The sequence below is a fragment of the Passer montanus genome, unplaced genomic scaffold (assembly GCF_014805655.1).
Source record: "Passer montanus isolate IOZ18808 unplaced genomic scaffold, ASM1480565v1 scaffold75, whole genome shotgun sequence".
NCBI classification, from domain to species: domain Eukaryota; kingdom Metazoa; phylum Chordata; class Aves; order Passeriformes; family Passeridae; genus Passer; species Passer montanus.
The window spans coordinates 3051484-3076956 of NW_024372702.1; the positions used below are offsets into that span (position 1 = coordinate 3051484).

A 25473-nucleotide genomic window follows, 5' to 3' on the forward strand; every position below is an offset into this window, starting at 1 on the left:
GTGATCATTATTTACTGCATAGCATCCACACCCTGCTCAGCAGTGCTGTTCAGGTTCCCCGCAGCATCCACCAAGCTGTGCCAGAGGGTCCCACAGAGATGCCCGAGTCACAGCAAGCCCGGTGAGGTCAGGCACTGCTATTTCTTGTGTTGTGTGGATGGCAAACTGACACAGAGCCATCAGGCACACAATAAACACTCTAAGCCTGAGTTTTAAAAAGTACTTAGCACTGTCTAATGTTTTTGCAGCCTGGAGGTGAAGGTCCTGTGTCTCTCAGATGCCCTGAATCATGCAATACCTTTGTATCCTGGCCAAGTAGACCTAAACCCTCATTCAATCTAAACCCCCATTCAACCCAGCACACTCCTCAGTCTTCAGAACAAATTTCTGCCACATCAAAATTCCTTATCCTTATCCCAGCCTTTTGCTCCCCTTCATTTTCTGGGTCCAAGCAAGGCTGGACCAGCTACTGGAGTAAATGGCCACTGCAATAAGAGTAAGTTCAGACCTGGCTGAAAACACTCCTAAAACATGAGAAATCTGCTGTGTCTTTGGGTGTGAAAATCAAAGGTGTCACTACTGAGACAGTACAAACCACAACTCCTTATGGCTAGTAGTCAAATAATCTTTCAGAGGAAAGGCATAAAGCACATATCCTACCCAAAGCCCAGCTCCATTGTAAATCTGATTATCTTGCTCCACAGCACAGTGCAGCAGAACTTATGAAAAAAGTCATCATCAGATTTTTTTCCTGACATGGAGAAAACAAAAATGTGCTTAGTTTTAGTTACATTCTTGGAAATGGCTTAATTGATTCAGAAGAACTTTAAAAAAAGAAGTATTATAAAAACAGCCAGAGGCAAACAACTGCTGTGGGAGCTTTTAGGCAAGATTGTTAAATTTTGATTAAGTTAGAAGAAACTGGATGCAGGATTGTGGTATGAAGTGTCAGGCAGTAGACACAAACAACAGTGACTCTGGTAACACATTTTCCTAACAGAAAACAAAAAAAATCATGACTCTTGGAAGGAGAGGAGCTCCTGGAGCACCACTAGTTCTCAACCAAACTGGATGATTACATGAAAGATAATGACCATGAAAATCAGCCTAAATTAGACAGCTGGGTTCATGCCCACTTTTGTGTTTGCTTCCAGTTAACATTCCAGAATGGGATCATACTGACATGAGTGACTACAAATGTGAAGTAAACATTAGCAAACATTTACAGAAATCATCTTTAGGAACTTGTGAAAAGGAATATTTGTCCCAGAAACCTGCTTCTGCCAGAGGTGCTCATCCAATCAGGGAACAAGGACTCATCATTTGTGCCCACTGTGTCCTACCTTCCACTCACCACCACAGATGCCCTCTCAGCTGCCTGCTCCTTGCACCAGTTCACCCACACACAATCTGCTGACCAAAGACTACTCACAAACATCATCCCAACAACAATCCTGCATCCCAGACAGACCTCAAAAACTCATACCTTGTTCACAATTTGCAAATAAAACACACAGGGCGTTCATCCTTCCTGCTCCCTGTCTCCCAAAATATTTCCTTAGGGGTGCCCTTATTTTGGGAGATACCTCATCTCCATTAAGGTGGCTGTGTGCTGACATGGACCACAACTCAGAAAGTCTCTTCCTAGAGACATCATGATGCCAGTGCCACAAGCAGAGCTTCAGTGCTTAAAAGCTGCCTTTTCTAGCAGGGTGGGAAGCAGCAGGAGGCCTTAAAAGCAGATGGAAAGAGCGACTGCAGACAGGATGGCCTAGAGAGGACATAAAATACAGTCAGAAAACATGGGCTGGAATCAATACCCCTGGAAAGCAGCGGTTGGAAAGGTACATTCAGTTTCCTAGATGAGAGTAAGCAAGACCCCTTTTCACCAGCTGTCTTCCTTTTCTCTTCAGAAACAAGCCTGTCTGCAAGGGTCTGGAAAGGTTGAAATTTAGGAAGAACAGATAAAAACTTCAGTCCCCAGTGTCTGAGGGCTCCTGGAATTAGTGGGGCCACTAGGCACCAGCTGGCCTCTGTTTCCCCAAAGCATCTCCAGCTCATGGGCTCAGAGTGCTTGCAGGGAAAGATGCTGGGGGCTGCAGTGGGTTGCTTTCTCCTTCCTTCTCATCTCAGACCAGGCTTCCCACACACTGCCTTCTCAGATTTACTATCTCACAGTACATTTGGGTCACGGTTTTTCAGATTCATGAGAGGCAAACATGCCTGTGTGGGAATGTGTGATTTCTTCTGCAATTCATTTGGTTTATAGGGCTCTCAGGAGAAAATATACAGTCGGATGTAAATAATAGGACTCCAAAACCCCTTCAGCAAACGCAGTTACAAGTATGTAGCTTCCAAGAAGCCAGGGTTCTGGAGCCAAGGTTTAGTGCTAGAGGAAACTCTCCATCCCAAAGAAGGGAGCTCAGCTCTGGGCACTGCCTGCTGGTAACGAGCGAGTTGCCTGGCATCAGGGACCCTCTGAGTATTTGCTGCTTCTGTCCTCTGTTTTCCAAAACAAAGATGCAGCTTCCTGACTTGGCTTAAACCACACTGTTCTCCCCACTGACATCTCCTTCATCTTATGAAGCTGGGGCTTATAAATTGCTATAAAGTCAAATTTGCTTCAAACTGTAGTACACTGTGAACTACATGACATGAGTTTTTAACTTTGTCAAGAACATGATCTGACAAACAGAAAATGAAAGGTTACTTTGTCTCCTGTCAACTGATGGACTGTGGTTTTGGATGCTGCAGTAGGAATAGATTATGACCAGGCAGGGAGAGTCTGGAAGCCTGTGTACCCTCTTTTTGTGTAATGGTTTTTGCCCCAGGAGAGTTGAAGGCTGTGGAGCAGAACTGCCTGCCTGGAAAAAGGGTGGTCTGACATCCCTTTGGGCAGGACAAAGGGTAGGGTGAGGAGCAGGTCACCTCAACCACAGTCATGCTGCCAGCTGCCCTGCTTTCCCCTGCCACCTGGGCCAGGCACGCTCTGGGATGTGCTTTGGGCAGTCTTCAGTGCCCATGCTCACACCACTGTGTTAATACTTCTGGCACAGGACTGAACAAAAGGGAACTGCTTTGCTCACCATGTCAGGCATACCTGCAAAAACATGCCCTGCTCAGCCTCCTTCCAGAAGAACCCAGACCCGTGGACCTACTCCATGCCAGGCATGCAGGGAGGAAGTGCCAGAGCAACCAGTGCAGCTATTTACACACTCATATCACATTTTCCTACTGGGACATTTTCACAGAGCTTGGATTGACTTTGCTCCCACTGAGATGCCACCACAGGCTTTCAGCTGCTGCTCCCTTTTCTTTTGAAATCCTGAGGAGGAGTTCTCAGCAAAGTTCTTGGTTTTAATGAAATTTGTGGGCTAAATGAGGCCATTCCCTGTTTTTCCCCAGTGGGGAACTAATTTCTACCAGACTCAACACCCTTGGCTGTATTCTTGGCTTTCAGGACCCTCATAACTTCTCCTTGGCCAGACCCACTGGCCTCTTAGGTGTTAATGCATGCATGTGGTCAGTGCCACAGACCATGGTTTATCTGCTGCAGGCTCCTAATATCTCCATCTCTGTGGGAGGTGCAATCAGCCAGATTAACACACAAAAGCATACATCAGAGAACATTCACGTTGCCTGAGGCAATATTTGCATCAGATTTTCTCTAGAAAAACCTAGGCTGTTCCACTTGATTTTTGCAGACTCCAGATAGGCCAGACTTACATAGTCCAGATTTAGGAATTTCTCTCAAGGACAGTGCTGTGTTTCCGGCTAATGCCTGAAAAGGACAACTGGGGTCAGACAGCACTTTCCCTTTGCACTGAAAGTCACTAAAACCCAACAGAACAGACAAAGGGCTGGATCAGCCCTGGTCCTTCTGTCACTCTCTTGTGAAGTGTCTGGGGGGTGATTCAGTTGCACACTCATGAGGTTTTGGTGCTGTGCAAAACACACTAAAGTCTCTCAGATGCTGACACAGGGCAGGTACCCAAACCTTGAGGAGCACCACAGGGAGAGGAGGGAGTGTAAATGGAGGCATCTCAGGCCAGGTGGCCCACAGTTGGCTCTATGCCTTCTCTGAGCCCCAGCCAAGCTTCTCCTCCCTACCATCTTTAGGATGCTGGATACCTCCTATTGCCTTTATTAGCATCTGACAGACCTGTCGAAACACTTCGGCATCACAGCCTCTGCTTTGTTGCATGCTCTTTGTGTCTTGGTCCCCAAATATGGTGAAAAATTCAGCCCTTAGAAGCTTGGTTGCTATCATAGCCTCTTGGTTCCTTTTTGGGTAAACTTCAGGTCATTTTCTAAAGAAATCCATAGCTACCAACAAATATTGTCTGGCAGATTTTGTCTCAGGCAAAGGCCCAACAACATCAACAACAATGAATGGCAGTAAGGTCCCCAGGAGACACTGCTCTGTAGGGTTTCTCCCCATCTTTGGGGACCCACTTTAGAAATACAACACATGCAAGAAAAGTATCACACCTCCTTGTAGTAATTTACCATAATCTGTCTGGATTTTTCTCAAAACTGGCTCTCTCATGGCTTGACTAAAGACTTTACAACTTCAAGACATCATAGCAAAACATCAGAACCTCTTTTTTGAAGGTTTTGGTGATAATGAGCTCTCAAGAGTGCTTGTCACAAGTTGTTTCATTTTCCCATCTCCTATAAAACATTTCATCTTCAAATTCCAAGCTTTCCCACCATGACCAGAGGGCTTTTGCCTTGGTAGTCTGAAAAGAGTCAAAAAGCAGACAAGGTTGCCAAGCGAGGGTTTGGTTTTTTTAATCACACCTTGTTTGATGCCAGGAGCCTTTTTGAGGAACACTCCTTCTTAGTTCCATGAACTCTGCTCTTGCAAGCTTACATCTATGGATGAAACAGGAGAGTTTTCATTCCTGCACACTGTGGAAGAAGGAGGTAAAAAAGGATGTAGTCTCAGTTTTTTCTTGCTGCCCTGCTGAGGGAGGTATCTGCACAAAAAAAAAGCGCCTTTGAACAAGGCACTGGCAGAACTAGTCTTTGGTGACTGTGCTCTTGTGTCAGTGCTGTTCCGACCCCACAGGCACCCCCAGCTGAGTTCAATGGAAACTGCTTCAGCCTGAAAATGCCTGGCTGCTCTCCTTTCACTGTCAGGGTAGCTTTCTCTTCTCACAAGGGGCATGTGGAGCTTTTGTAATCCTGGCAAGCCTTCAGCTGAGCCTCCAGGAGCAGGATCAGTGCCCTGCGAGGCCAGACAGGCTGACAGTCCTGTGCTCCCTTCCCTGGCATTGGGGAAGCACTGCTCCTTTTCTCCTGGCTGAGCTTGCCCAGGGTGCACGTTATGCCTCTCTTCAGCAGTTCACCTTGCTCTGGGTTCAATTCAGCTTGGCAGCCTGGAGCTCATGACAGCCTGTTTATAAAACATCACTGGTTCCTATTAAAGGGCTCACCCCACACCAGGACATCCCAGCTGCACCCCAGGGTCTGGTGGCTGCCTGTGCAGTACCTGCTGTCTTGGTCTCTTGAGGGAGGGCTGCTGTACACAGGGGAGGGGAGACCCATGCTACAGTATTTGATGGACTTGTGCTGACATGAAAGCCATTTTCACCTCCAGATATTCACTGTGCTGGAAACCAAAATGAGCCTAGTAAGGCACATCCCAGATATTATCTAGTAATGGTAAGACACAAGCACCCTCTGGTTAATGTACCACACAGCAAAGCTCTTGCTGGCCTTCTTCTCTAACCAGGACAGATGTTGAGGTCCAAAAACCTGTGTAGAAGCTCAAAGAGACAACTCAGGGCCTGCCCACAGAGGCAGGCACCACCAACAGATTACTCAAACCTCTTTCTTTCACATGAGCCATGTTTTTGAAGGAAAACAGCGCAGGCTGAAAGCCCTGGTGCTTTCAGGACTGACCAGGTCCCAGCCCCAGTGATGTGTATGCTCAGTGATAGCTCATCTCCCACCCTGGCTATGCTGAGCAGTTTCCTGGATCCCAGCAGTCCAGTCTGCTGCATGCATTTTTTGCCAAGAAGGACACTTTCCTCAGCCCCTGCCTTCCCTCAGACCCATGCAAGGGTGAGGGCTGCATGTTGAACTGTCCTATCATCTCCCTCTCTGGTTTCAATGACCAACTGCAGTAGGGTTTCTCCTCATCTTTGGAGACCCACTTTAGACCTGCAACACATGCTAGAATAGTATCATACCTCCTTGTACTAATTTGCCATTATCTGTCTGCATTTTCCTCAAAACCAGTTTTTTCATGGCATGACTAAGGACTTAACAATTTCAAGACATCATAGCAAAACATCAGAACCTCTTTTTTGAAGGTTTTGGTGATAATGAGCTCTCAAGAGTGCTTGTCACAAGTTGTTTTATTTTCTCATCTCCTATACAACATTTCATCTATAAGTTCCACACCTGAATGAGCACCTGGGATACCTGTAAATTACACAGGTGACAAAGCCCTCTCCTGCTACTTGGCTATTCCCATTGCCCACCCTCTGAGGTGGAGTGCTGACAAATGGAGAAAAAGGTTGTTCAACCAAAAACTCAAATTTTTACCACCCAGTCCAATGAAAAGGGGATTTTCAGGACAACCAGCCACAAAACCAAATGAATTAAAGGCCACAAGGGAACAGCAGGGCTTTCTGGATACCAACTTAATATCCAAGCCTAGGCACAAATAAGCTTTATTTTAGTTTCAACTCTAACTTAAAACCAGCATCACCCAGCTTTGCATGTGCAGCTACACGTTCTTATTTTTCCTGGGCTGACTTTGGGCCTTTCAGTAGATTTTTATAAGGCTCTGTCCTGACCAGCCATGTATTTATAACAACCCTCTCTGTGGATATTTCCCTCACCAACAGAGCCACTGAGTTACTGTGCTCATGTTTGATGTTGCAGCCAATACCCCATTGCTTTCTATCCTTCATAAATCCCTTTTTCTAATAGCTTGAAGTGGTATGATCTGGATGGAAATACTCATTTCTCTAGCACAAGAGCTCATACCTATATAAAGCAACCAGCTTCCCTCTCTTCCAGTAGCAGCTTTCCAACTTCTGTTCAAGAGCTGAAATGCAATATACAAGCTCTGCCATAAATCCCACAGCTTCGTGGAGTGTTTCTGGCCCTCTGCACATTCTGTCTAACTGTCTGGTCCATCGGCTATTTATCTTGGAAGTCCTCACTGGAGATGTGAGAAACACAAAATGTCTGCAGGTCCTCTGCCAATTTAGGTAGGTTCTTCTTCCTCTTGCCTTCTAGCATTTGGCTGTGTCCTGTCTAGCTCAGAGTGATATCTGGCTCCAATCTGCTTAGGAAGGTTCAGACCAAATCTTGATAAGCCAGGTTATGTCTATAGTGCAGGGTTTCTCAGCTCTCAGCTATGGGTCCTTGCCACAGCTGTGCTCCTGACTCTGCTCCAGGAAGAGGTCTGGGCATGCACCATCCCAGGGAAGGCTGGGAAAGAACCGCACGGTGCTCCAGAACGTCTCTGCCTCACGAGCTGCAGACCAGCACTGTGGCCCAGGCTCTAGGGCATACCCTGCCCACTGCTTGGCCTGGGGCTCCCCTCTGGGAACAAGCTCTGCAGAGCAAGGCTCTGCCCAGTCCCCTTTCCAGCTGGCCGCACAGTGGGAGCGGACGTGCATCAGCCTCCCATGCAGTAATTCCTGAGGGGCATCTCTGGGGCAGGAAAGCCCTGCTGCTGTGGGCTTGGGCACACACACTGGGGAGGACCAGTCTCTCAGGTAACCCATCCCCACCTGGCTGACCCAACAGCCTGAGGACAGCTCCATGACCAGCAGATTGATACCTCTGTGAGCCTGTGGTATAATTTTGAAGTGCATTTCTTTTCTTTCAGAAACCTTGCTGGCCTGAGCAATATTTTCCTGTTTCCCCTGTTCTGTAAAACATCTTCTGGCCTGCGTCACACACATTTCTCAACACCTTGCAGAGTTGTGGTCTTGCAGATGGGGCTTCAGATCTCTCTGAGCACTGTCCCAGAATAGAGTCATTCTCTGATTGCTTTTGACCCTTTCTGGGAAAATTTTCGATATTGCACTCTTTCCCTGTGCATACTGTACAACTTTAGTTTGTTTTGATTTAATTCTGGTGTGAATTTCTTTCATTTCTCACTGGTCCTGAATAGATTAGATACCTGCAAGCACTTTTATCTGATCTCTCTTGCATGAAAAGAATAAATACAGTTCCCCATTCCCCTTTTTGGAAAGAGCATCCTACCCTAACACTGATGTTACAGCTCATAAGAGAAGTAGTCAGTCAATATTCAAAGTCTTGAGGGGAATGCTTCCACTACAGGGAGGAACTGATGTGACATGAGATATTTCTTTTAAACAGCAGTGATTGCACCTAGAGCCCAGATGGGGAACAGCAATCAGATAGGAGTTACATTGAGAGCTTTCAAATTTATTTTATTTCCCTCCAACACCAGTCTGCCCAAAGAATTCGTACTCTTCCTCAGTTTCCTGATTTCCCATTGATAGCACTTCTATGATGGGCCTTGATGCTGTTGACTCCCTTCCCTCTGGTTTTGTAGGGTTTTCAGACTTGCACTGAATAAAGGTGTTGTTATGTGGAATCCCACAGAGTTTGCACCCAGGCTCAGCAAGTAACATACAGTCTGTTGGTGAATAAACCAGCTTGCCTTTCAGGCTGCACCACCAGCTCACCCACTGCCTTACAGCTAATGAACCTATTAGTTCTTACTAATAAATAATATATTTAGAAATAATACTGATTCAACCATCTGTTTCAAATAAGAAGATTAAATGTAAAAAGGATAACACTTAAACTTTATCTTCATTTTAAAAAAATTAGATACAGACAGACTTAAACTGACATTTAGTACTGAGTTGGATAATGCAACAGTCTCCAGTCAGTGCAGATGAGAGACCATAGCTCATGATATACCAACTTGTCATGACTAAGTCCTGCTGGGACCTGAAGACAGCAGCTACAAAATGTTGAATCACAGACATTCTCAAGGGAGATATAAAGAATTTTATACTGGTGGGTTCATACTTAGATAGCTCATGAAATCTGTTGTAGACCACCTTCCATAATAATCCCAAGTCTGCCATTGCTCTGCTTGTTACCCATCCAAGATATCTTCTTCTTCTTACCCTGCCTCTCCTCATTCATCTCTTCTTCCTCTCTGTCCATTTACCCTATTTCTCACTGATTCCTCTCTTTGACCAAAAAATTACCTTAGAATTATCACGATCACAATTGCTCTTTCACAATGTGTCTACTTATGTGACAGTCAAAATATGATTTACAAGCATGAATAAAAAATATGGCCAAGCAGATTCACCAGTATGTATAATAGCATTGAATCATCTGAACTTACACAGAAAATAAAGTGGAGGTCATTTATTTATTATATGTAAGTAGCTTTCCTCCTTTACTTATGAACTTTCCTTTACAAGTTGAGGCTGTTGAGACACATGTAACTATGACAAGTTGCTCTGACATTTTTTTAATATTAAATATTTCCATCAATCTCTTAGTAAATGTTTCTCAAGTCACAGTGGTCCTATATCAGCTGCATTACCACTCAGGCTTCTCCTAATCCACAGCTGTCTCTTTTTTCCATTTGAAAATGTATCTATGTAAAAATATTAGACCTGTGCTTTCCAACATGATTAACAATTGAGATGGGATATTTTTTCAGATGTGTAGGAGGTATACCTCAGAAACATATGACTTTTGGGGCAGTGATTGCTCAGCATTTTCTGAAAAACATAACTCATATCTCATGTTGGCCAATATAGGTTGCCTACGCTGATGAGTTACTTTCTAAAGATTAGACCATTAATGTGGATTGGCAGGTTGAACCTATTTTACATACGGAAAAATCCCAGGATGTAAGAACACACCGATTGCTTACAGCTTTTTGCACAGAATAAGGACATGGCTGTCAAGAAACCTAAATTAAAGCCCCTACAAAATCACACATGGCACCTCTATTCTGTGAGTTTCTGACTCCAGCAGTGGCTCCTCTCAAGCTGACTGAATGCTTCTTTCTGCCTGAGCCACGGCCCTGCAAAGGTCACACTGATGCCACTGAGTGGCCACAGCTTCACCTTGTACAAGCCACTCGGGTATACCAAGTGTCAGTTTTTCCAACTGTAAAATGAGAATCAAAACTTCTTACTGCTCCAAGACACATTCACACTTTTAACTTGAGAATTGCTAAGCTACAAAAATTCCCTGAATGAGTAATAAAGCATCTTAAGGACTCCGGGGAGCAAAACTGGCTAAAGGACCAGGAACTAGGGTGACCGAATGGACAGGTCTGGAGATGTCCTTTAGCAGCAGACCTTGGCTCCGAGCCTCTCAGACACCACCTCCCTCTTACAAGGGAAACTCATCATGCCTTTGAACGCAGGGCTTGGAAAATGAATAAATCCTCACGATCTGAGGGATTGAAGTCTGCACATTAGCTCCCCTTAAACCGTGGGTGCATTTAACTTGGGAGGTTAGAAACCACAGCCAAAGAAATCTCTTTTGATTCACAACTTGTTTTGAGCAGTCACCCATAAAGCAGCCAGTGAATCACTCCAGCCAGTTAGTCATGCAACCACACTGAATGTACACTCAAAAGGCTGCACAAAATAAACAGCCTGCAGCTCCAGATAACACACACAGAGCTCATTTGCGCTATCTGGCATCAGCATATATTGTTAATAGGACTCCTACACTAAACCCTTAGGAAAAAAACGCACTCAAATAAGCACCTCCAAATCTCTCTCTACATCAGTATTTTTCTTGTCTGCTTCGCTCTGTGTTGCTCTCAAAATAATTAAGACTAGTAAAAGTTTTAAGACTCTTTCTCTCTCTTTCCGCACCTTCTTGTTGCTGGTAGCGTCCTGCTGGGTTTACAGGCGAGCGCTGCTGAAGTGTGGGGCTAAAGCGGAGTTAATTCCAATCAGCAGCGGACAAGTCGAAAATAAACAGCTTTAGTGCGAAAAGAAATCTTCCTGCAAGGAGGGAGCGGCAGGGATACAGAGGGAGGGAGTCTCCCGGTCCTTTGACACATGAGTGTTATAAACAGCTCGGGTCAGGAATCCTATAAAAGCCTCCAGCCAGATCTATCAATTCTACTGTCCAATTCAAGAGAAGCGCAAAACACCTTTTGGAAGGAGCCGCGAATAAACCTTCCTGCGCGGCCCTAGGGGTAAGGAACGTGAGCCCTACCTTCGCGTCTGGCTCCCTGAGGAAATCCCGCAGGTTTCCGCGGAGGAGATCCCGCACCTCCGAGTGTCTGTTCAAACAGAGGCTTAGCCAAACTCCTGGCGAGAGCTCCCTCCCCTCCCTGGGAGGGTGCCGGAACCCTTGAATGGCAGATCTGGTGGCCCTATTGTGGAAAAGAGAGGGCTATTGCCAGGGCGGCGTCAGCAGCACGCCGGGAGCCGGCGGCCGAGCCTCGCCGGGCAGCCGGTCCCACACCAGCGGGAGGGAAGGGCCGGCTCTGCCGCCCTGCTCCCCGAAGCTCGCCTCGCCTCCCCGCCCTCCTGGCTCCGCTGGCCGCTCCCTGCTCCCAGCTTGGATCGCGTCTCCCCTTGTTCCCTTCCCCCGCTTCCCCGCTCACGCCTGCCTCCCGCGCACCTCTCGCCTTTATATCCCGTGCTGCTCCCCGCGGGGATCAGGGCAGCAGCGTCTCCCCATCTCCCCACCCCGGCGGAGAGAGGTGCGGGGGAGGCCGCGCACCCCGCCCGCCTCCCCGCTGCGCTCTCGGCCGCGGCGAAGGAGCCCGGGCAGGAGCCGAGATCAAAGCCGAGGGAAGAGGGAAGGGGAGGCAGGACCGAAGGGCCGCCGCAGCTCGGGACACCCCTCGCCAAGCCCTCTGCAGCCCGGCCTCTCGGCGGGCGAGGGGCAGGGACCGCCATCCCCTCCTGGCGAGCCGCTGCTGCGGAGATCCTCAGCGGAGCGGCCCGGCCGCGGTGCGGGGACACGGCACCGCCCGAGGCGGGGAGCCCGCGGGAGTCCCGAGGGGAGCACACGGCCCCCGTTCCTCTCCGGGAGCGGGGCTGTGCGGCAGCCGGGGGAAGGGGGCCCTGCGCGGCGAGCGGCGAGCCCGCGGAGCCCTGAGCGTCGGCGGGGGCTGTGCGGGGAGCCCCGAGCGCCGGGCACAGAGCGTCCCTCGCGGGAGGCGGAGAGGGACCGCCGGCGAGCTCGTCCTGCAGCTTGCGTTGCATCAGGGAACGAGGAGGAGGAGAAAACCATTGAAAGTGTCAATTTAAAAAAGCACGCAGCGAGCCTCCGATTCCCACAGCAGTGGCTTTCTGTACTTCAAATAATAACGCACGTACGGCCGCACTTTTTATTTGCTAGCTAAATTTAAAAAAAAAATTTAAAAAAAGGTCGTTATTTGCATAACGGGGTACTTAAAGAATTTCCTCTGTCAGAGAAAGCCGTTTCCTTTCTCCTGTTTCCTTTGAGCAAACATCCCCATCACATTTGTTCGCCTTCACTCCCGAAAGGATTTTGTTCCAGCCGGTATTTCTAGACAGCAATATAAGTATACATTTCTGTGTGTATAGGGGTATGTGAATACATATGTTTCAAGAAATATAACTTACTTCAGCTCCACGCAGTAGAAATAGCAAGTCAGATTACTACAGCACATAAATCATCCGAAAGCTTTTTCCCCTCCTAAGCCAAGATATATAACCTGTTCTCAGGACTAGATGATTTTTAAGGTCTCTTCCAGCCTTGAAGATTCTCTCATTCTGTGACTGTTTTTTTTAAGAATTTGGCTTTCACTGCCCGTGCCTGTTTGTGGAACAACCCGTACCCCTGTCCGAGGCAGGGAACGCGGGGTGAGCAGTGCGAGGCTGCCGGCCCGTCGCAGGGCAGGGGCAGCGGGCTCCGGGAAGGCACAGAAGGAGCCTTAGGGACAGGCTGGCAGCCGCCACTGCAGGGGGCCGCGGGGCGCCCGGCCGAGAGCCAGGGCCGCCCGGTGCCGCTGTCCCTGCCAGAAGCCGGGCTGGAAGCGCTCCGACGATCGCCGTCCGTGTCCTCCGTGTATTTACGGCCGCAGTTCTCCCTGGCCTATATTTATCCGTACAATGCAGTGGAAGGTCTTAGATCTAGAAATAGAAGCCGAGAGCAATAGATGGCAGGCTCGGGCTTTTTATAACTCAAAAAGACTTGTTTATTAAAGAAATAAAATGAAATTAAGCAACTAAAAAAAGGAGGGGACACCCTGTCCCTCTGGCACGCGGAGTGTGTGCCATGCCCGCCGTGCCCCGCTCGACTCCCGGCTCTCCCGGGCCTCCACAGCGACCAGGGAAAAGGCGGAGGCGAGGGCTACGGGGCCGCCGTGCGGGGAGCAGCACCCCCAGGAGGGGACCGGACCGGGCCGGGCGATGGGCCCGCCGCAGCGCCTGGGTATGGCCCGGCAGGACAGCCTGCCTGCTGTGTTTTGCTTAGTTGGTTTTTTTTTTTTTTCCCTCTTCTTTTGGGATTTTGTTGTTTTTAAAATTGAGGGGTTTACGGTCACGGCGTCCCACCACTCCAGCATCCGCCGGGCGATGGGCCCGCCACAGCGCCTGGGTATGGCCCGGCAGGAGAGCCTGCCTGCTGGCTGGCCCCGCTTTGTGTTTTGCTTAGTTGGGTTTGTTTTTTTTTTTCCTCTTCTTTTGGGATTTTGTTGTTTTTAAAATTGAGGGGTTTACGGTCACGGCGTCCCACCACTCCAGCATCCTGCTCAGGCCCGGACAGCAGGGGACGCGGGGAGCCAGCGGTCCCCGACGCGCTCCTTCACCTCTGCACAAGGCGCACGGCAGCACCAGCGCCGAAGCTGCGGAGGTGCCGGCGGGGAGCAGTGGGACAGCCGCCTGTCCCCGGCTTCCCGAGCGAGCCTCTCGGGTAGCTCTCCTCACCGCCCCGAGCGCCTGTGCCCGCTGCACGGAGCGAGGGCGGCTTTCCCTTGGCCCGGGCTCACCCGCTCCAAAGGCATTACCCCGACTCCGAGGTTTCCCTGTCCCTTTGGCCCTCGCGGGGGCTCCTCGGGCGCAACTCCTGCGCCCGGCGCGGAGGTCTCGCGGTTTGGGAAAAGGCGGAGAGGCGCCCATGGATGTTGCAGTCGCTCCGCGAAACCCTGATCTGTCTGTTATTAGCGAGTGTCTCTCTTCAACCATTAAGCACTATTATTACCGCTATTGCTATTAATTATCCTTGCCGAACCATGTGTCTCTCATTACAGCCCACCGTCCCCAGCCACATCACAAGGGGCTCACAACGAGCGCGGTCTGGGCCGGGTCGGGCCGGGCCACCCGCCGCCGCCGCGGGGCTCCCACTGGAGGAGAACCCCGAGCCTCGCTTGAAAATAAATCGGGGGAAACCCGGCGGTGTCAGGAAGGCAATAAACTCGTGTGATTCTACCGGGGGTTGTGATGTGTCATCACAGGCTATGCCGGCGCCCTGGGCCTTGCAACCTACAAAAACAAGAGAGCCGGTTAGCAGAGAGAGGATGCCGGGGCGGCGGGGAAGGCACGGGAGACTGACCTGCGATCCCATTCCCAGAGGGAGCGGGGACCGGTTGCCTCCTGCACGGGCCGCAGCCCCGCAGGTCCCCCCGGTGCCACCGTGCGTCCTTTCCCGCGGAGCCCGGCTGGCCCCCGAGGGCCTCCGCGGATGCGGAGCGGGCCTGGCGCCGGTGGGGGCTGTCCGCCCACGGGGAAAGGGCAGGGGAAGAGAGGGAGCGTAAGAGAGGGTCAGTTCTGGTCAGCAAATGTGCGCAAGCAGCCCCCAAAGAGAGCCGTCATGGCACTGCCCGGCCCGGTGAGGAGACACCCGCGGGAGGATGGCTGTGCCGCCGGCAGCGGGAAGGACCGCGCGGGTCCGGGCAGGAGCTGCGCTGTGCCTGCGGCTCCCGGGCACGGCTGTGTGGAGAGGACTTAATGTCCTTTTCCTGTGGTGGGGAGTCACCTGTGCGTGGGGAAACTGGGGCTGTGGAGCTGGATCCGGGGACACCTCAGCTGCAAGCCGGGGGCGAGGGATGGCGCCTGAAGGTGACCTCGCAAGCCGGGCTTTGGGAGACAGGCAGAAGTAAGTAAGGCGCCTCTACCCTCTTTCAAGTCTAGAGATGGAGGAAAAAGGTAAACAGAGCGAAGAGTGCTCAAATGACGGCGGGAGCCTAGAAATGGGATTGCTGGCCTGACCCGGACCTCTTCCACGTCCTCTGTGCCCCCAGTCCGTAGTCACTGTCCGTCTTAGGGTCTCCCCGGAGACACGGTCCTATAGTTGTCCTTGCCTTTGGGACTAACACATCGAGAATGAGACCCCGTCAGCGGAGACGCGCTCTGAATCTAGGCCGGGACATCCCCTCTGCCCAGAGAGAGATCACCGGGAGGGAAAGGAAGAGCTTTCATTTCCACCTTCTAAGGAAAACTTAGGGGCGTTTATTTGTTTCATCGTGGAATTTTTCTGTTTGTTTTAAGGGGGAGCTGTTTGTTTGTTTTGCTTTTCCCTAACTGCCCCGATACAGCGGAAACCTCCCGAAAAACCCTTTTAAAGCCACGGTCGGAAACGACATGAGAAGCGCCCCCGTTCCCGGCTGTTCTGTCGAGCGCCAGCGCGAGGGAGTGTCTTAATTGCCGCTAATGACCCACGGAGGGGATGCGAGGGGGTTATCTGCAGCCGGGCAGAAATCAATTAGGGGAGTGGCAACTAGGGGAGAAAGTGAGAGACAGGAGAGGCCGTTACCGCGAAAATGATGATTTCGGCGAAATTTTCCAGAAATTCTTTCTGCGGAAAACGGTCCCCGCGGAGAGTACACGGCACAGCCCGGCGCTCCGCTCCTTCCCTCTCTGTTTCCGTCCCGGTTTCCGCGGAGCTCCCCGCATCGCACAAGAGCTAACGCTTTGCGGGAGCGCATCGCCCGCAACCCCAAACTACGATTAAGATCAGGGCTAAGCGGGACACGGGGGAAGGGCGGCTTCCCGCGGGCACCGCGGGCTCCAGACCCGGCTGGGAATGAAGGAACTCGTGGGGCACGGCGGCCCCCGCTGTGGCGAGAGCCGGGCAAGGTCTCCTTGACCCCGGCAGGGTTTGTCCTGCCGGGCAGCCGCCCCCCGCATTCCCGGGAGGTCCTTCCCAGGCCCGGGAGCCTCTCTCCGCTTTCGCCTCCGGCGCTTCCCCGCCGCACGCCAAGGACTCACCGTAACAGGAGACCTGCAGGGCTCCGTTGTGGCCGCTGCTCTCTTGCAGCTTGATGTTGCTGTCCGGGGGGGTTTTGCAGGGGCCTCGCTGCATGTAGAGGTGCGGCGGCTGCTGCTGCTGCGGGTATTTGTTAAAGGGAGCCGGAGACCCGGCAGAGCCGGGAGCCTGCACGCTGCCATCCAGGGACTGACATTCCTGCTGGCTGTAGCGGCTCCGGCACTTAGTGCTGCTGTCACCAAAGCCTTGTCCTTTGCTGGCCAGGAAAGTAGGGCTGAACTTGTCACTTGCTTGAAATGCCCTAAAAGGCGAGGAGCCTTCTGTGTCCTGGGAGGCTGCGTTGTAGTAGGAATCCATGGCAGCCGGATCACAATAAGAAACACAAGTATCAGCATTCATTCCTAAAATTAAAAGGCCCGAGTGTCCTTAATGCGCTTGGAGGGGCACCAGGAGCCACTCTTTCTCTCTCCCTCTCGCATAGACACACACTCACAGCTGGGCCGGGGAGCTCTAAGAGGATTCAGATGTTTGTGAAAGCTGACCAGATCTCCAAACCCCCTTAAGTTCTCGCACAGTAAAAGGGGTCTTTTTCTTTCCCTCCCTCCCTCTCTCACATACGCTTGCCCTCCGTGTCTCCCTCCAAACTACATTCTAAAGAGGCTCCTCTCTGGGCTTTCCCCCCCAACCACATAAGAAAAAAAAAAAAAAAAAAAAGAGAGAGAGGGAGACCTCTCCCCCAATTAATATGTAGATGATGACAGTGGAGGGGAGGGGGCCTAGGAAGGGGTGTATGTGAGTGTGTGTGTGTCTGTGGGGGTGTGTGGAAGCAGGGGGAAGGTGGAGGTCATATCTTTTGCGTTAAAAAAATTAAAAATAAACCAAACCATAAAAACAAACCAGCCCCAAAATTTTTATGATTATAAACCAGAAAATCAAGTAGATGACATAAACTCCACGAAGGGATGAGTGCGGGATCCGCGCCGGCGGAAGAGCCGGGGACGATTTAATGCTCGTGACATGCTCTGTTCACTCCGCTCTCGCCTCTGCTCGCTGCCCCAGCTGTGGGGACCCTCGCCTCTGCGACCCCTTCTCTCTGTTAAAGGCAATACGGATTTTCCCTGCAGCTATCTGCCTTTAAGCCTCCCCCCGCCCGTTAACCCCTTCGGGGCCGGCAGCTGTGCCAGCGTGCCGTGAGCTGTTTCCCTGCCGTGGCACGGCGGTGCCGCCGTCGCCCCGCACGGAGCCGGGCGAGCTCTCCGTCGGGTCTCGCCACACGTTTATGGCGGTCATTATTTATTTACCTCTAAAAACGTGCTCTCTTCAGGTATAAAACTACTGACTCCAAAACGGGAGGGCGCCAGGGACGGATTTTAACAGAGTCACCAAGCACACAGAATTGGACCAATTTTCTGGGATTGCCAGAGGTGACTTGCAAAGGGACAGAGGCTGGCAGGAGCCCTTTTTGGTTTGAGGGGTCAATTACAACCCAGAAAGAGCTTAAAAATAAATCAATACTCACCTTTCGTCGTCCTTCCCCCCCCCCCCCCCCCCCCCCTCTCCCCCCCCCCCCCCCCCCCCCCCACTCCCCATTCAACCTGACTCCCCTCCTCCCCCAGTTAACTCCTGCTACCCCTTACTTACTCTTACCCTGCCTTCCTCCCATCCCCACATCTGGTTTCTATTGCTCACTTACCTTGAAGTTTTCAGTAATAAAGATATTACGCAAACTAAATCCACAGTTCTTCAGAAGAAATGAGAAAAAAGAAAAGAAAAGAAAAGAAAAGAAAAGAAAAGAAAAGAAAAGAAAAGAAAAGAAAAGAAAAGAAAAGTTTAAAGAAATAAAAGAAAAAACGAGTAAGAGAAAGGGAAGACAAGAAGAAGGTTAACCCCTTCGGGAGCGCGGGCGGGGAGCGGGGGCACCGCTGCTGCTCTGGGCTCCCTGCGGGCTCCCTTCGGGCCCGAGCCGTGTGTGCTCCCTTGTCCCGCGTGGCTTCCCGCACCCCGTGCAGAGCGGGGGCACTCGTGGCTTTCATCTGAGTGTGTGTATATCTGGGGCGGGGGGAGCGGGATGCGGCTCAAGGGGGAGCGGGACGGCAGAATGGGAATGTGACCCCCGAGACGACGGCTCGGGAGGGGCCCGTGGCCACCGCCACCCTCCAGGCCTTTGCTCCACGGGCAAGAGCGGCACTGCCGTTTTCATTAGCTCGGATCTGACAAGAATAGGCGCCCACCCCTCGCCCCCCAGATGCAGAAGGGATTTCTAGCGACGTCGTCATTAAAAACAGCCAGAGACGGATTCATTTACGAGATTTTAAACCATTTTGCGAGTTTCCCTCAGAGCAGGGCCGGGCTCGCTGAGTTTTCTAGTCCGAGAAAGCTTTCAGCGGATTTGCCTCCCTTATTCTCTTTATTACCTCTACTTAATTATTTTCTCGTCCTTTCTTTCTCCCCTCCCAAACTCGCCCACCCCACTGCAGGCCCCATTCTTTCCCTCGTCCACGACATAATAAAAACCAAACCAGCTCAATGCATGAAAGCCTTTCTAAAATCCGCTTCGGGGCGGCCAAGGGAGCCTGCGTTCTGCCGGTACCGGCAGCCTGCGAGCGGCTCCGCCGAAGGGCAGCTGCCCTGGGTACCGGGAGCACCTCGGCTCCCGCATCCCTCGCTCCTCCGCAGCGGACTCGCAGCGTCTCTCACGCCGGAGGGGCACTTTAAATACGTGTTCCCCGGTTCCTTTCCCCGCAATGTTTTGGGGGAAATAAAAAGAAGCCTGAAAGAAATTATGTGAGGGCAGTTCTCGATGATACAGCATTATACTCGGCCTCGGGATTTCTCTTCGGCGAAGTTAAACAACAGCAAAAAACTAAAGGGAGAGATCTGGAGATTATAAACACGCATATGTATTTGTATATATATGTGTGTGTGTGTGTGTGTATATATGTGTGTGTGTGTATATATATATGTAACATTTTTATTCAGAAACGCTGCAATGTGCTGGCTCGCAGAGGCAGTACAGCGTGGCCGAACCGAAGGAGAGCTGCCCAGGGTTCCTTTGGCCAGAAGTCTCGGCTATCCCCTCCTTGCATTAAATTATAACGAAAAATCCAGTAACTTCAAATCAGGGCTAATCCGCAGCCTTCGGAAAGGACAGCAATGGAACCCTCTGCCTAAGAGCCAATTTGCATCCCTAGAAGCGGAAGGTTAATTCGGGAATCGTTACCGGGGGAAAGGATGTACGCAAATACCTGGCGATCTAGCGGGCGTGGGGGGGAATAATCGGGAAATCACTTTTTCTGACTGTTTTCGTTTAGCTGGACTAGGTTTGGCGTGTAGCAAGTGTGACGGGGGATTCCCGGCCCCCGTTAGCCGGGAGCGGAGCCTTGCGCGTACCGAAGCACACAGGGAGCCTGTAGCCGCCCTCCCGCTCAGCGAGGCGATGGAGCTGCGTGTCCATCGGCCGCGGCGTCCTGCCGCCCGCTCGCTCCGCATCCTCCACTGCGGGACCCAGGATCCGCGGAGCAAGGGCGCAAAGGGACGCGCACCGTTTGAAACGCGGTCTCATCGTTTTTCCTCCGAGTGACCCCAAACCTGCCCTGTCTCCGCATCAAATGCGTCCAAAAGGGAAGGAGAAAAGAGCGGCCGGAAGGTCTGCGCTCCGTAGGAGCCGTTTGTCACTTCCATGTGTACATGGGCTTTATATCGAGAAAATGTTCAGGAATGGTCCCTGTTGGTTTCGGAAGAGGTCACTCCCGAGGGTCCCTTCTCCCCCCGAGCTGCGGGAGCCCGTGTGAGAGCCAGCCGCTCCCGCCTGTATGGACGGCAGCTCACACCGACCGAGTAATGGATGCGGGAATCGCCAGGAATCTGCAGTTCCGGGCCTTCCAGGTGTCGCCTGCCGGCGACACCCCAGGGAGAAGGGACAGCCCAGAGCAGCCCTGACTAGCTTGTTTCCGAAGAGCTGTTTCCTTTCCGCCGAGGCAAGGGCGGGCGTCACTCCCGGGTGAGGACCCGGAGCGAGGCGCAGGCGATGGTGGGCATATCCTGCATTTCGATTTCTGGAAGAAAAATAAATCTTTATTCCTGTGTGATTTAAACACCCAAGCTTGTGTTAAGTCGGGGGGAAAAGCGGAGGTTTCCGCTGCTCCCTGCGCACCGGGCGCGGCAGCGCAGGCGGGACGGCTCTCGCAGGAGGCCGGGGGGAGGAGGCAAGAATGCTCTTCCCCACTTTCCCAGCCACCGCCGAGGGAAACCCGAGTCTTGAGGGGTTTCCCTCCTTGTATTCCCGATGGCTGCAGCCAGAGCGGCGGGGAGATGGCGGAGGAGAGCCATGGCAGGAGTCCGGGGTGCCGGATGCAGCACCCCAGAGGAAATACCTCGGTTTAGGGAGCGGGGTCATTTCACTGGAGAGGGAGATGGAGAGAGGAGAGATCTTTCACACCGTTCCCTCCTGGCACTTCGGCAGAGCCCTGCTCTTGAAAACTGTTTCGAATTTATTTCCCCAACAGATTGGTTTGTGTGGTCACTTCAGACCTATGGGCTCCTTTTGTACTGGACCGAGATCTGAAGGCGACCTATTTATAATACCACTGCAAGGGGGGAGTGAGGGGAAAAAAGTACTCGTGCTAATCTCCCCCAACATTTTTTTTCCCCCAGCGGGATGAAGGCTGCATCTTTATTTCAGGAGTGGAGCTTTTTTAGTGACCTAAGCTGGTACCTGCCGCCTTGCACTCTGGCTCCTGCTTCCTGCCGGGCACAGGCTGAGGCCTGAGCTGCACGGTGCGGCGGCTTTGCTGTCCTTTCTTTTGAGCCTTTCCTCGGGAATAAATATCGAATGTTGCTAAAACGCGTTCCTCGTGTAACGAAAGCGCTTGCAGAGAACTGAAGCTGACCCGCTCCCCTTCTTTCCGGGAAGAAGGAAGGACCAGGCTCCGATGCTGGCCAGGCTAGCCTCTTCCTCTGGGCTTATGCGGGCAAAGCTTTTTCATCCTCCTCCTTAGATCCCGCCCCGCTGCCTCTTACAGCCACCTCAGCAAGGGAGCCCAGCTTCCCCGAGGCTCTCACCCCTCAGCCCCGCTTTCCCGAGGCTCTCACCCCTCAGCCCCGCTTTCCCGCAGGCTCTCATCCCTCAGCCCTTCTTTCCGGCCGTGGTCCCGCTGTCCGCAGCCCTCGGCCCCAGTCCGCAGCGCGGCCCGTCCTGCTGCTCCGGGGACGGAGGGCTCCGTGAGGATCCGCACGGCCACCTGTGCCTGTGTATCTGTGTGTTGTCACCAAAGAGGGCACCTGCTGGCTGGCTGGGTGAGGGACCCGCCGGAGCCGGGCTGCCGCCGCTGCCGCTCCGGGCACGGAGCAGCTCATGGTGGGGCCCGGTACCTGGGATGAGGGGGCGAGGCGGGGGTCCCCAGCCCTCTCCGTGCGGAACACAAGGGGAGGCGGCAGGAGGGGGCCAGAGCCACCACGGCCTGCTCTGCTCGCCCTAAAGTGCCTTAGGGTGCTGCTCCGGACCCCAAGGGCTTTCCAGACGATAATTGTGTTCCCTTGCTTTTTATTTTAATTTTTACGTTTTGTTTTCTTTTCCAGACAGTGTGGAGCTGGCGCCCAGCTGCGGGCAGCGCAGGGCGTTCGTGTCCCCGGCCCTGCACCAGCCCCGAGGCTGCCGAGAAGGGCGGCTGGGCCCGCTCCGCAGCGGGCTGTGCCCCGCGCTGTCCGGGAGGTCAGCCGAGCCCGGGGTCCCCGGAGCAGCAGAAACCCCTCGATCCCGTCCTGTCCCCAGTGTTCCCAGAAAAACACGTAAAATCACCTCTTTTGGCATCGCGCTCGCGGGGCCCCGGGTGACGCCAGTAGGTGAGGACCAATGGGAAGGTGGAGCAGGGGCGGCTCCCGCACCCCGTTCCGCACCCCGTTCCGCACCCCGTTCCGCCCCCTACTCCGCCTCGCCTCCCAGCTGGCACCGTGTCCCGATCCGGGCCGAGCCGGGTCGAGGACCACAGACTGGCTTAGACGGTGAAGCCGGGCTGAGTTAAAGCCCTGCCGCTCACTTAGTCCTGCTTCCAAGCACCCCGCACAGATCAGGGAGATCAGACCAGGGGAGGGTGACTATATTGAGCATGTCATCCCTGGTGGCTATCTGTAAATTCCTTCCCGCGGGGAAATATGCACTTGCTATCAACTTGCTCGATATTTTCCTTTTGCGTGTAACCTTACCAGCACTGGCTCTGAAATCAGGGGCTATTTTTTGCGTAAATCAGAAGCTCGGGCGCGATGAAGGCAGGGCGGCTCTGCCTTCAGGGGAGCGGTGGTGCTCCGGGCGGTGACGCCGGGCTCGCCCCGCGGCTCCTGCCCGGGGCTCCGCGGGATGCTGCACGGCAGCGCCCACGGCAGCTGCGGGAGGCGGCGGGCCGGGCCCTCGGCGGGGCAGCGGAGCCCTCGGGATGCGAGGTACCGCTCTGGGTACCGCCCCCAGTCCTGGGAATGTGCTACGGGACCGGGCGGACCCACCGCCCCAAGCGCCCGGCTCTGGTCCCAGGAACAGGACAGGGACTGCCCCCGACACTGGTGACCTTTTGGGGCCGGGGCCGCGATGCGCCGCGGGATAGGCATTTCCCCTTGGGGTGCGTCGGCCTGTGAATGTCCCCCTTGCCCTGCGCTGGAAACAAAGAGGTCAGGGAGGAGAGAGCTCCGAGCAGAAGGCATCCCGTGGCAGCTGGTGCACCTGTCAGCGCGGCGAGAGCGGCTCTCCCTGACCTTTATGAGCAGGGCAGAGCTGGGACAGCCCGCGGGGGCGAGGGAGAAGAGACGGGGACATGCTGGGGAAGGGGGGGGAGGCTGAACGAGAGGGAGCTCGCCCCCGGTCCGTCACGCCTGGTGCTGGACCCGGCCTCGCCGCCCGGGCCGCTGGCGCAGCCCGGCGACCCACCTCCAGCATCCCTCGGCGAACAGCAGCTGGTGCCTGCTGCCAGGGAGGATGAAAAGCTCTCCCAGAGAAGCGTGGATACTTTTTATTACAATTATGAGGCACTCAGGGCAAGCGGCTCCAGGAGAGGGGCGGCAGATCCGCGCCCGTTCCCGCACTCTGCAGCGCTGTGCTCGGCGCCCCGAACCTTCGGGCTGCCTCCATGGAGCGGCCGGCTTAGCCCCGTCCCGGTCCTGCCTGGCCCTGGAATTTCGTTTGCTCCTCTCCTTGCCTTTCTCTCCGGTAGATATTTGCGGGGTTGCTCGTAACAAATGCACCTTTCTCGTTGCAATGTCCAAGCAGCTCCTTTAAACCAGCTACAAACCAAAGGAAAACAGATCTTCCCAAAATAAAGCAACTCCTGACCCAGTGCTAGGAATTATAATAGTGACGATTTTCCTTTTCCTGATAACAATTGTGTACCAATTACAGATAGCACAATTTTAGGAGGACAGTGCACCACGCACGAACTTATTTTCCTTGTGATTTGCGCCATAATTTGCTGCCCAGCACGGTTTAAGTGCTCAGGGCTGTGGCTCAATGCGCCGCGGAGCTCCTGAGCTCCTGGCCCGGGTGGGAGCGCCGGCGCTGGGCTCCCACGCTTGCTCCGGGGCCACGGCAGCGGCTTTCTCCCGTGCCGCTGCTCCGAGCGCTGGTTTCCAAGGCACTGGCCCCGGAGGAAACCCCCTTTTATCAGCAGGTTCATTCGAGGAGGAGTACAGGAAGGGGAACGTGCGCTTTTTGGGGGGCTCAGGCAAGCCCTGGAAAAGTCCCTTCCAGAACTGTCCCGAAGAGGGAGGGGAGCAGGACAAAGGGGATTTGCAAATAAAATCTTTCTCTTCTTTGCGCGACTTTTTGGGAGGCTCAGGCAAGCCCTGGAAAAATCCCTTCCAGAACTGTCCCGAAGAGGGTGGGGAGCAGGAACAAAGGGGATTTGCAAATAAAATCTTTCTCTTCTTTGCGCGGTGTTTTCTCCCGGACGCTCCGCAGCCGCCCTTGGCAGCCGCGGGCGCACAGCTCGGCCCGGGGGCTGCCGGCCCCGCCGCCGCTCCCGGGGGCTCAGCTTTCCATCCCAGCCGCAGCGGCGGGACCTCTGAGTAGATGTGATCCCTAGCAGGGGCTTCATGGTGTTCTTCCAGTCTCCTGGACTATAGATATGACCCCTTCTTTCCTGTTACTCGTTTGCCTGTTTGTTTTTTTTAAGACTTCCAGGAACATTGCTATTCCCTATATATATATATATATTATTTTTTTAACTTGCAAAAAATCCTATCAAGGCTTATTGTGTCAGAGCCATGTCTTATTAAGGGGAAGCCAGTTCACAGGGTTTGCAAATTCCCTCCACAGGATGGTCCAGGATTGGTCTTACAGAAAGCATCCAAGATATTTTGCAAGCAGTGGAGCAGGCTGAGGACATGCCTGCCTGCATGGACATCCCACAACAATGTCATGTCCTTACTTTAAAGTCTCACACTGAGGGAAGCACCCCTGATTTAAGGCAGAGAAAATGAGCCTCAAACAGTGATTGCCCAAACTCACACTCTGCCACAATATCTGCTGTCCACTGGATGCTGGGAAAGAGCCCAGGAATCCTGTGGGTCTCTGTGCCTTCCTTCAGTGAGCAGCTGAGCAGCAGCAGCCCAGGTGAGCAGCATGGCCAGCCTCCGAATTTTGGCAAAAAACCTTATCTACTGACAGACACAGGGACACAAGTGACTGGTATTTCTCTATGTCCTGAGCTTCCTCAGCTTTCCTGGAGCCTGTATTAAGTACTAAGTTAGCAACCTTGGTGAAGTGCACCCATCTCCAAACTGCACAGTGACAACCTTGCCCAGTCCCAGTGACAGACCTCTGCCCAGCTGCCATCCTCAGCTTTTAGAGGTCACCCACTCATGAGGAATTCTCATCAGGACACACTGCTTCCAGGGCACAAGAGAAGGTCACTGAGAAAGTCCCAAAAGGAAAGGTGTTTGAATGACATCATTAGGAAATTTACTGTCAAAGCAGGAGCAATATCAGTCTGACTGGTCATTTTTTGGTGGCTTAAAAATCAGAAGGACAAAAAGAAGGAGTAAACCCAACAGCAACAACAATAACAGCAAAGAATCATAGAATGGTGTATGTTGGAAAAGACCTAAAAGATCACCCAGTTCCAATCCCTCTTCCATGGGCAGGGACATGTTCCACTAGAACAGGTTGCTCAAAGCCCTGTCCACCCTGGCCTGGAACACTTCTAGGGATGGGGCATAAACACCTTCTCTGGGCAACCTGTTCCAGTGCCTCACCATCCTCACAGTGAAGAATTTCTCCCTAAAATCAAATTTAAACCTACTCTCTTT

General features: G+C 52.7%; 1 protein-coding gene across 2 annotated transcripts in view; it reads right to left on the bottom strand.

Annotated features, from left to right (window-relative positions):
• The window catches only part of ALX4 (ALX homeobox 4), a 41130-nt gene extending 24271 nt beyond the window's left edge, over window positions 1-16859 (bottom strand). The window contains exons 1-2 of one of the 2 annotated variants that reach the window (XM_039731038.1): window positions 16679-16859; window positions 16188-16586 (exon numbers count right to left, since the gene is read on the bottom strand). In XM_039731038.1, coding sequence (XP_039586972.1) covers window positions 16188-16584 — 397 coding nt within the window. In that variant the 5' untranslated portion in view covers window positions 16585-16586; window positions 16679-16859. Of the gene's footprint in view, window positions 1-16187 lie in introns of both variants that reach the window. The other variant, XM_039731037.1, reaches the window with a different exon arrangement.
• Window positions 16860-25473: the final 8614 nt, after the last annotated feature.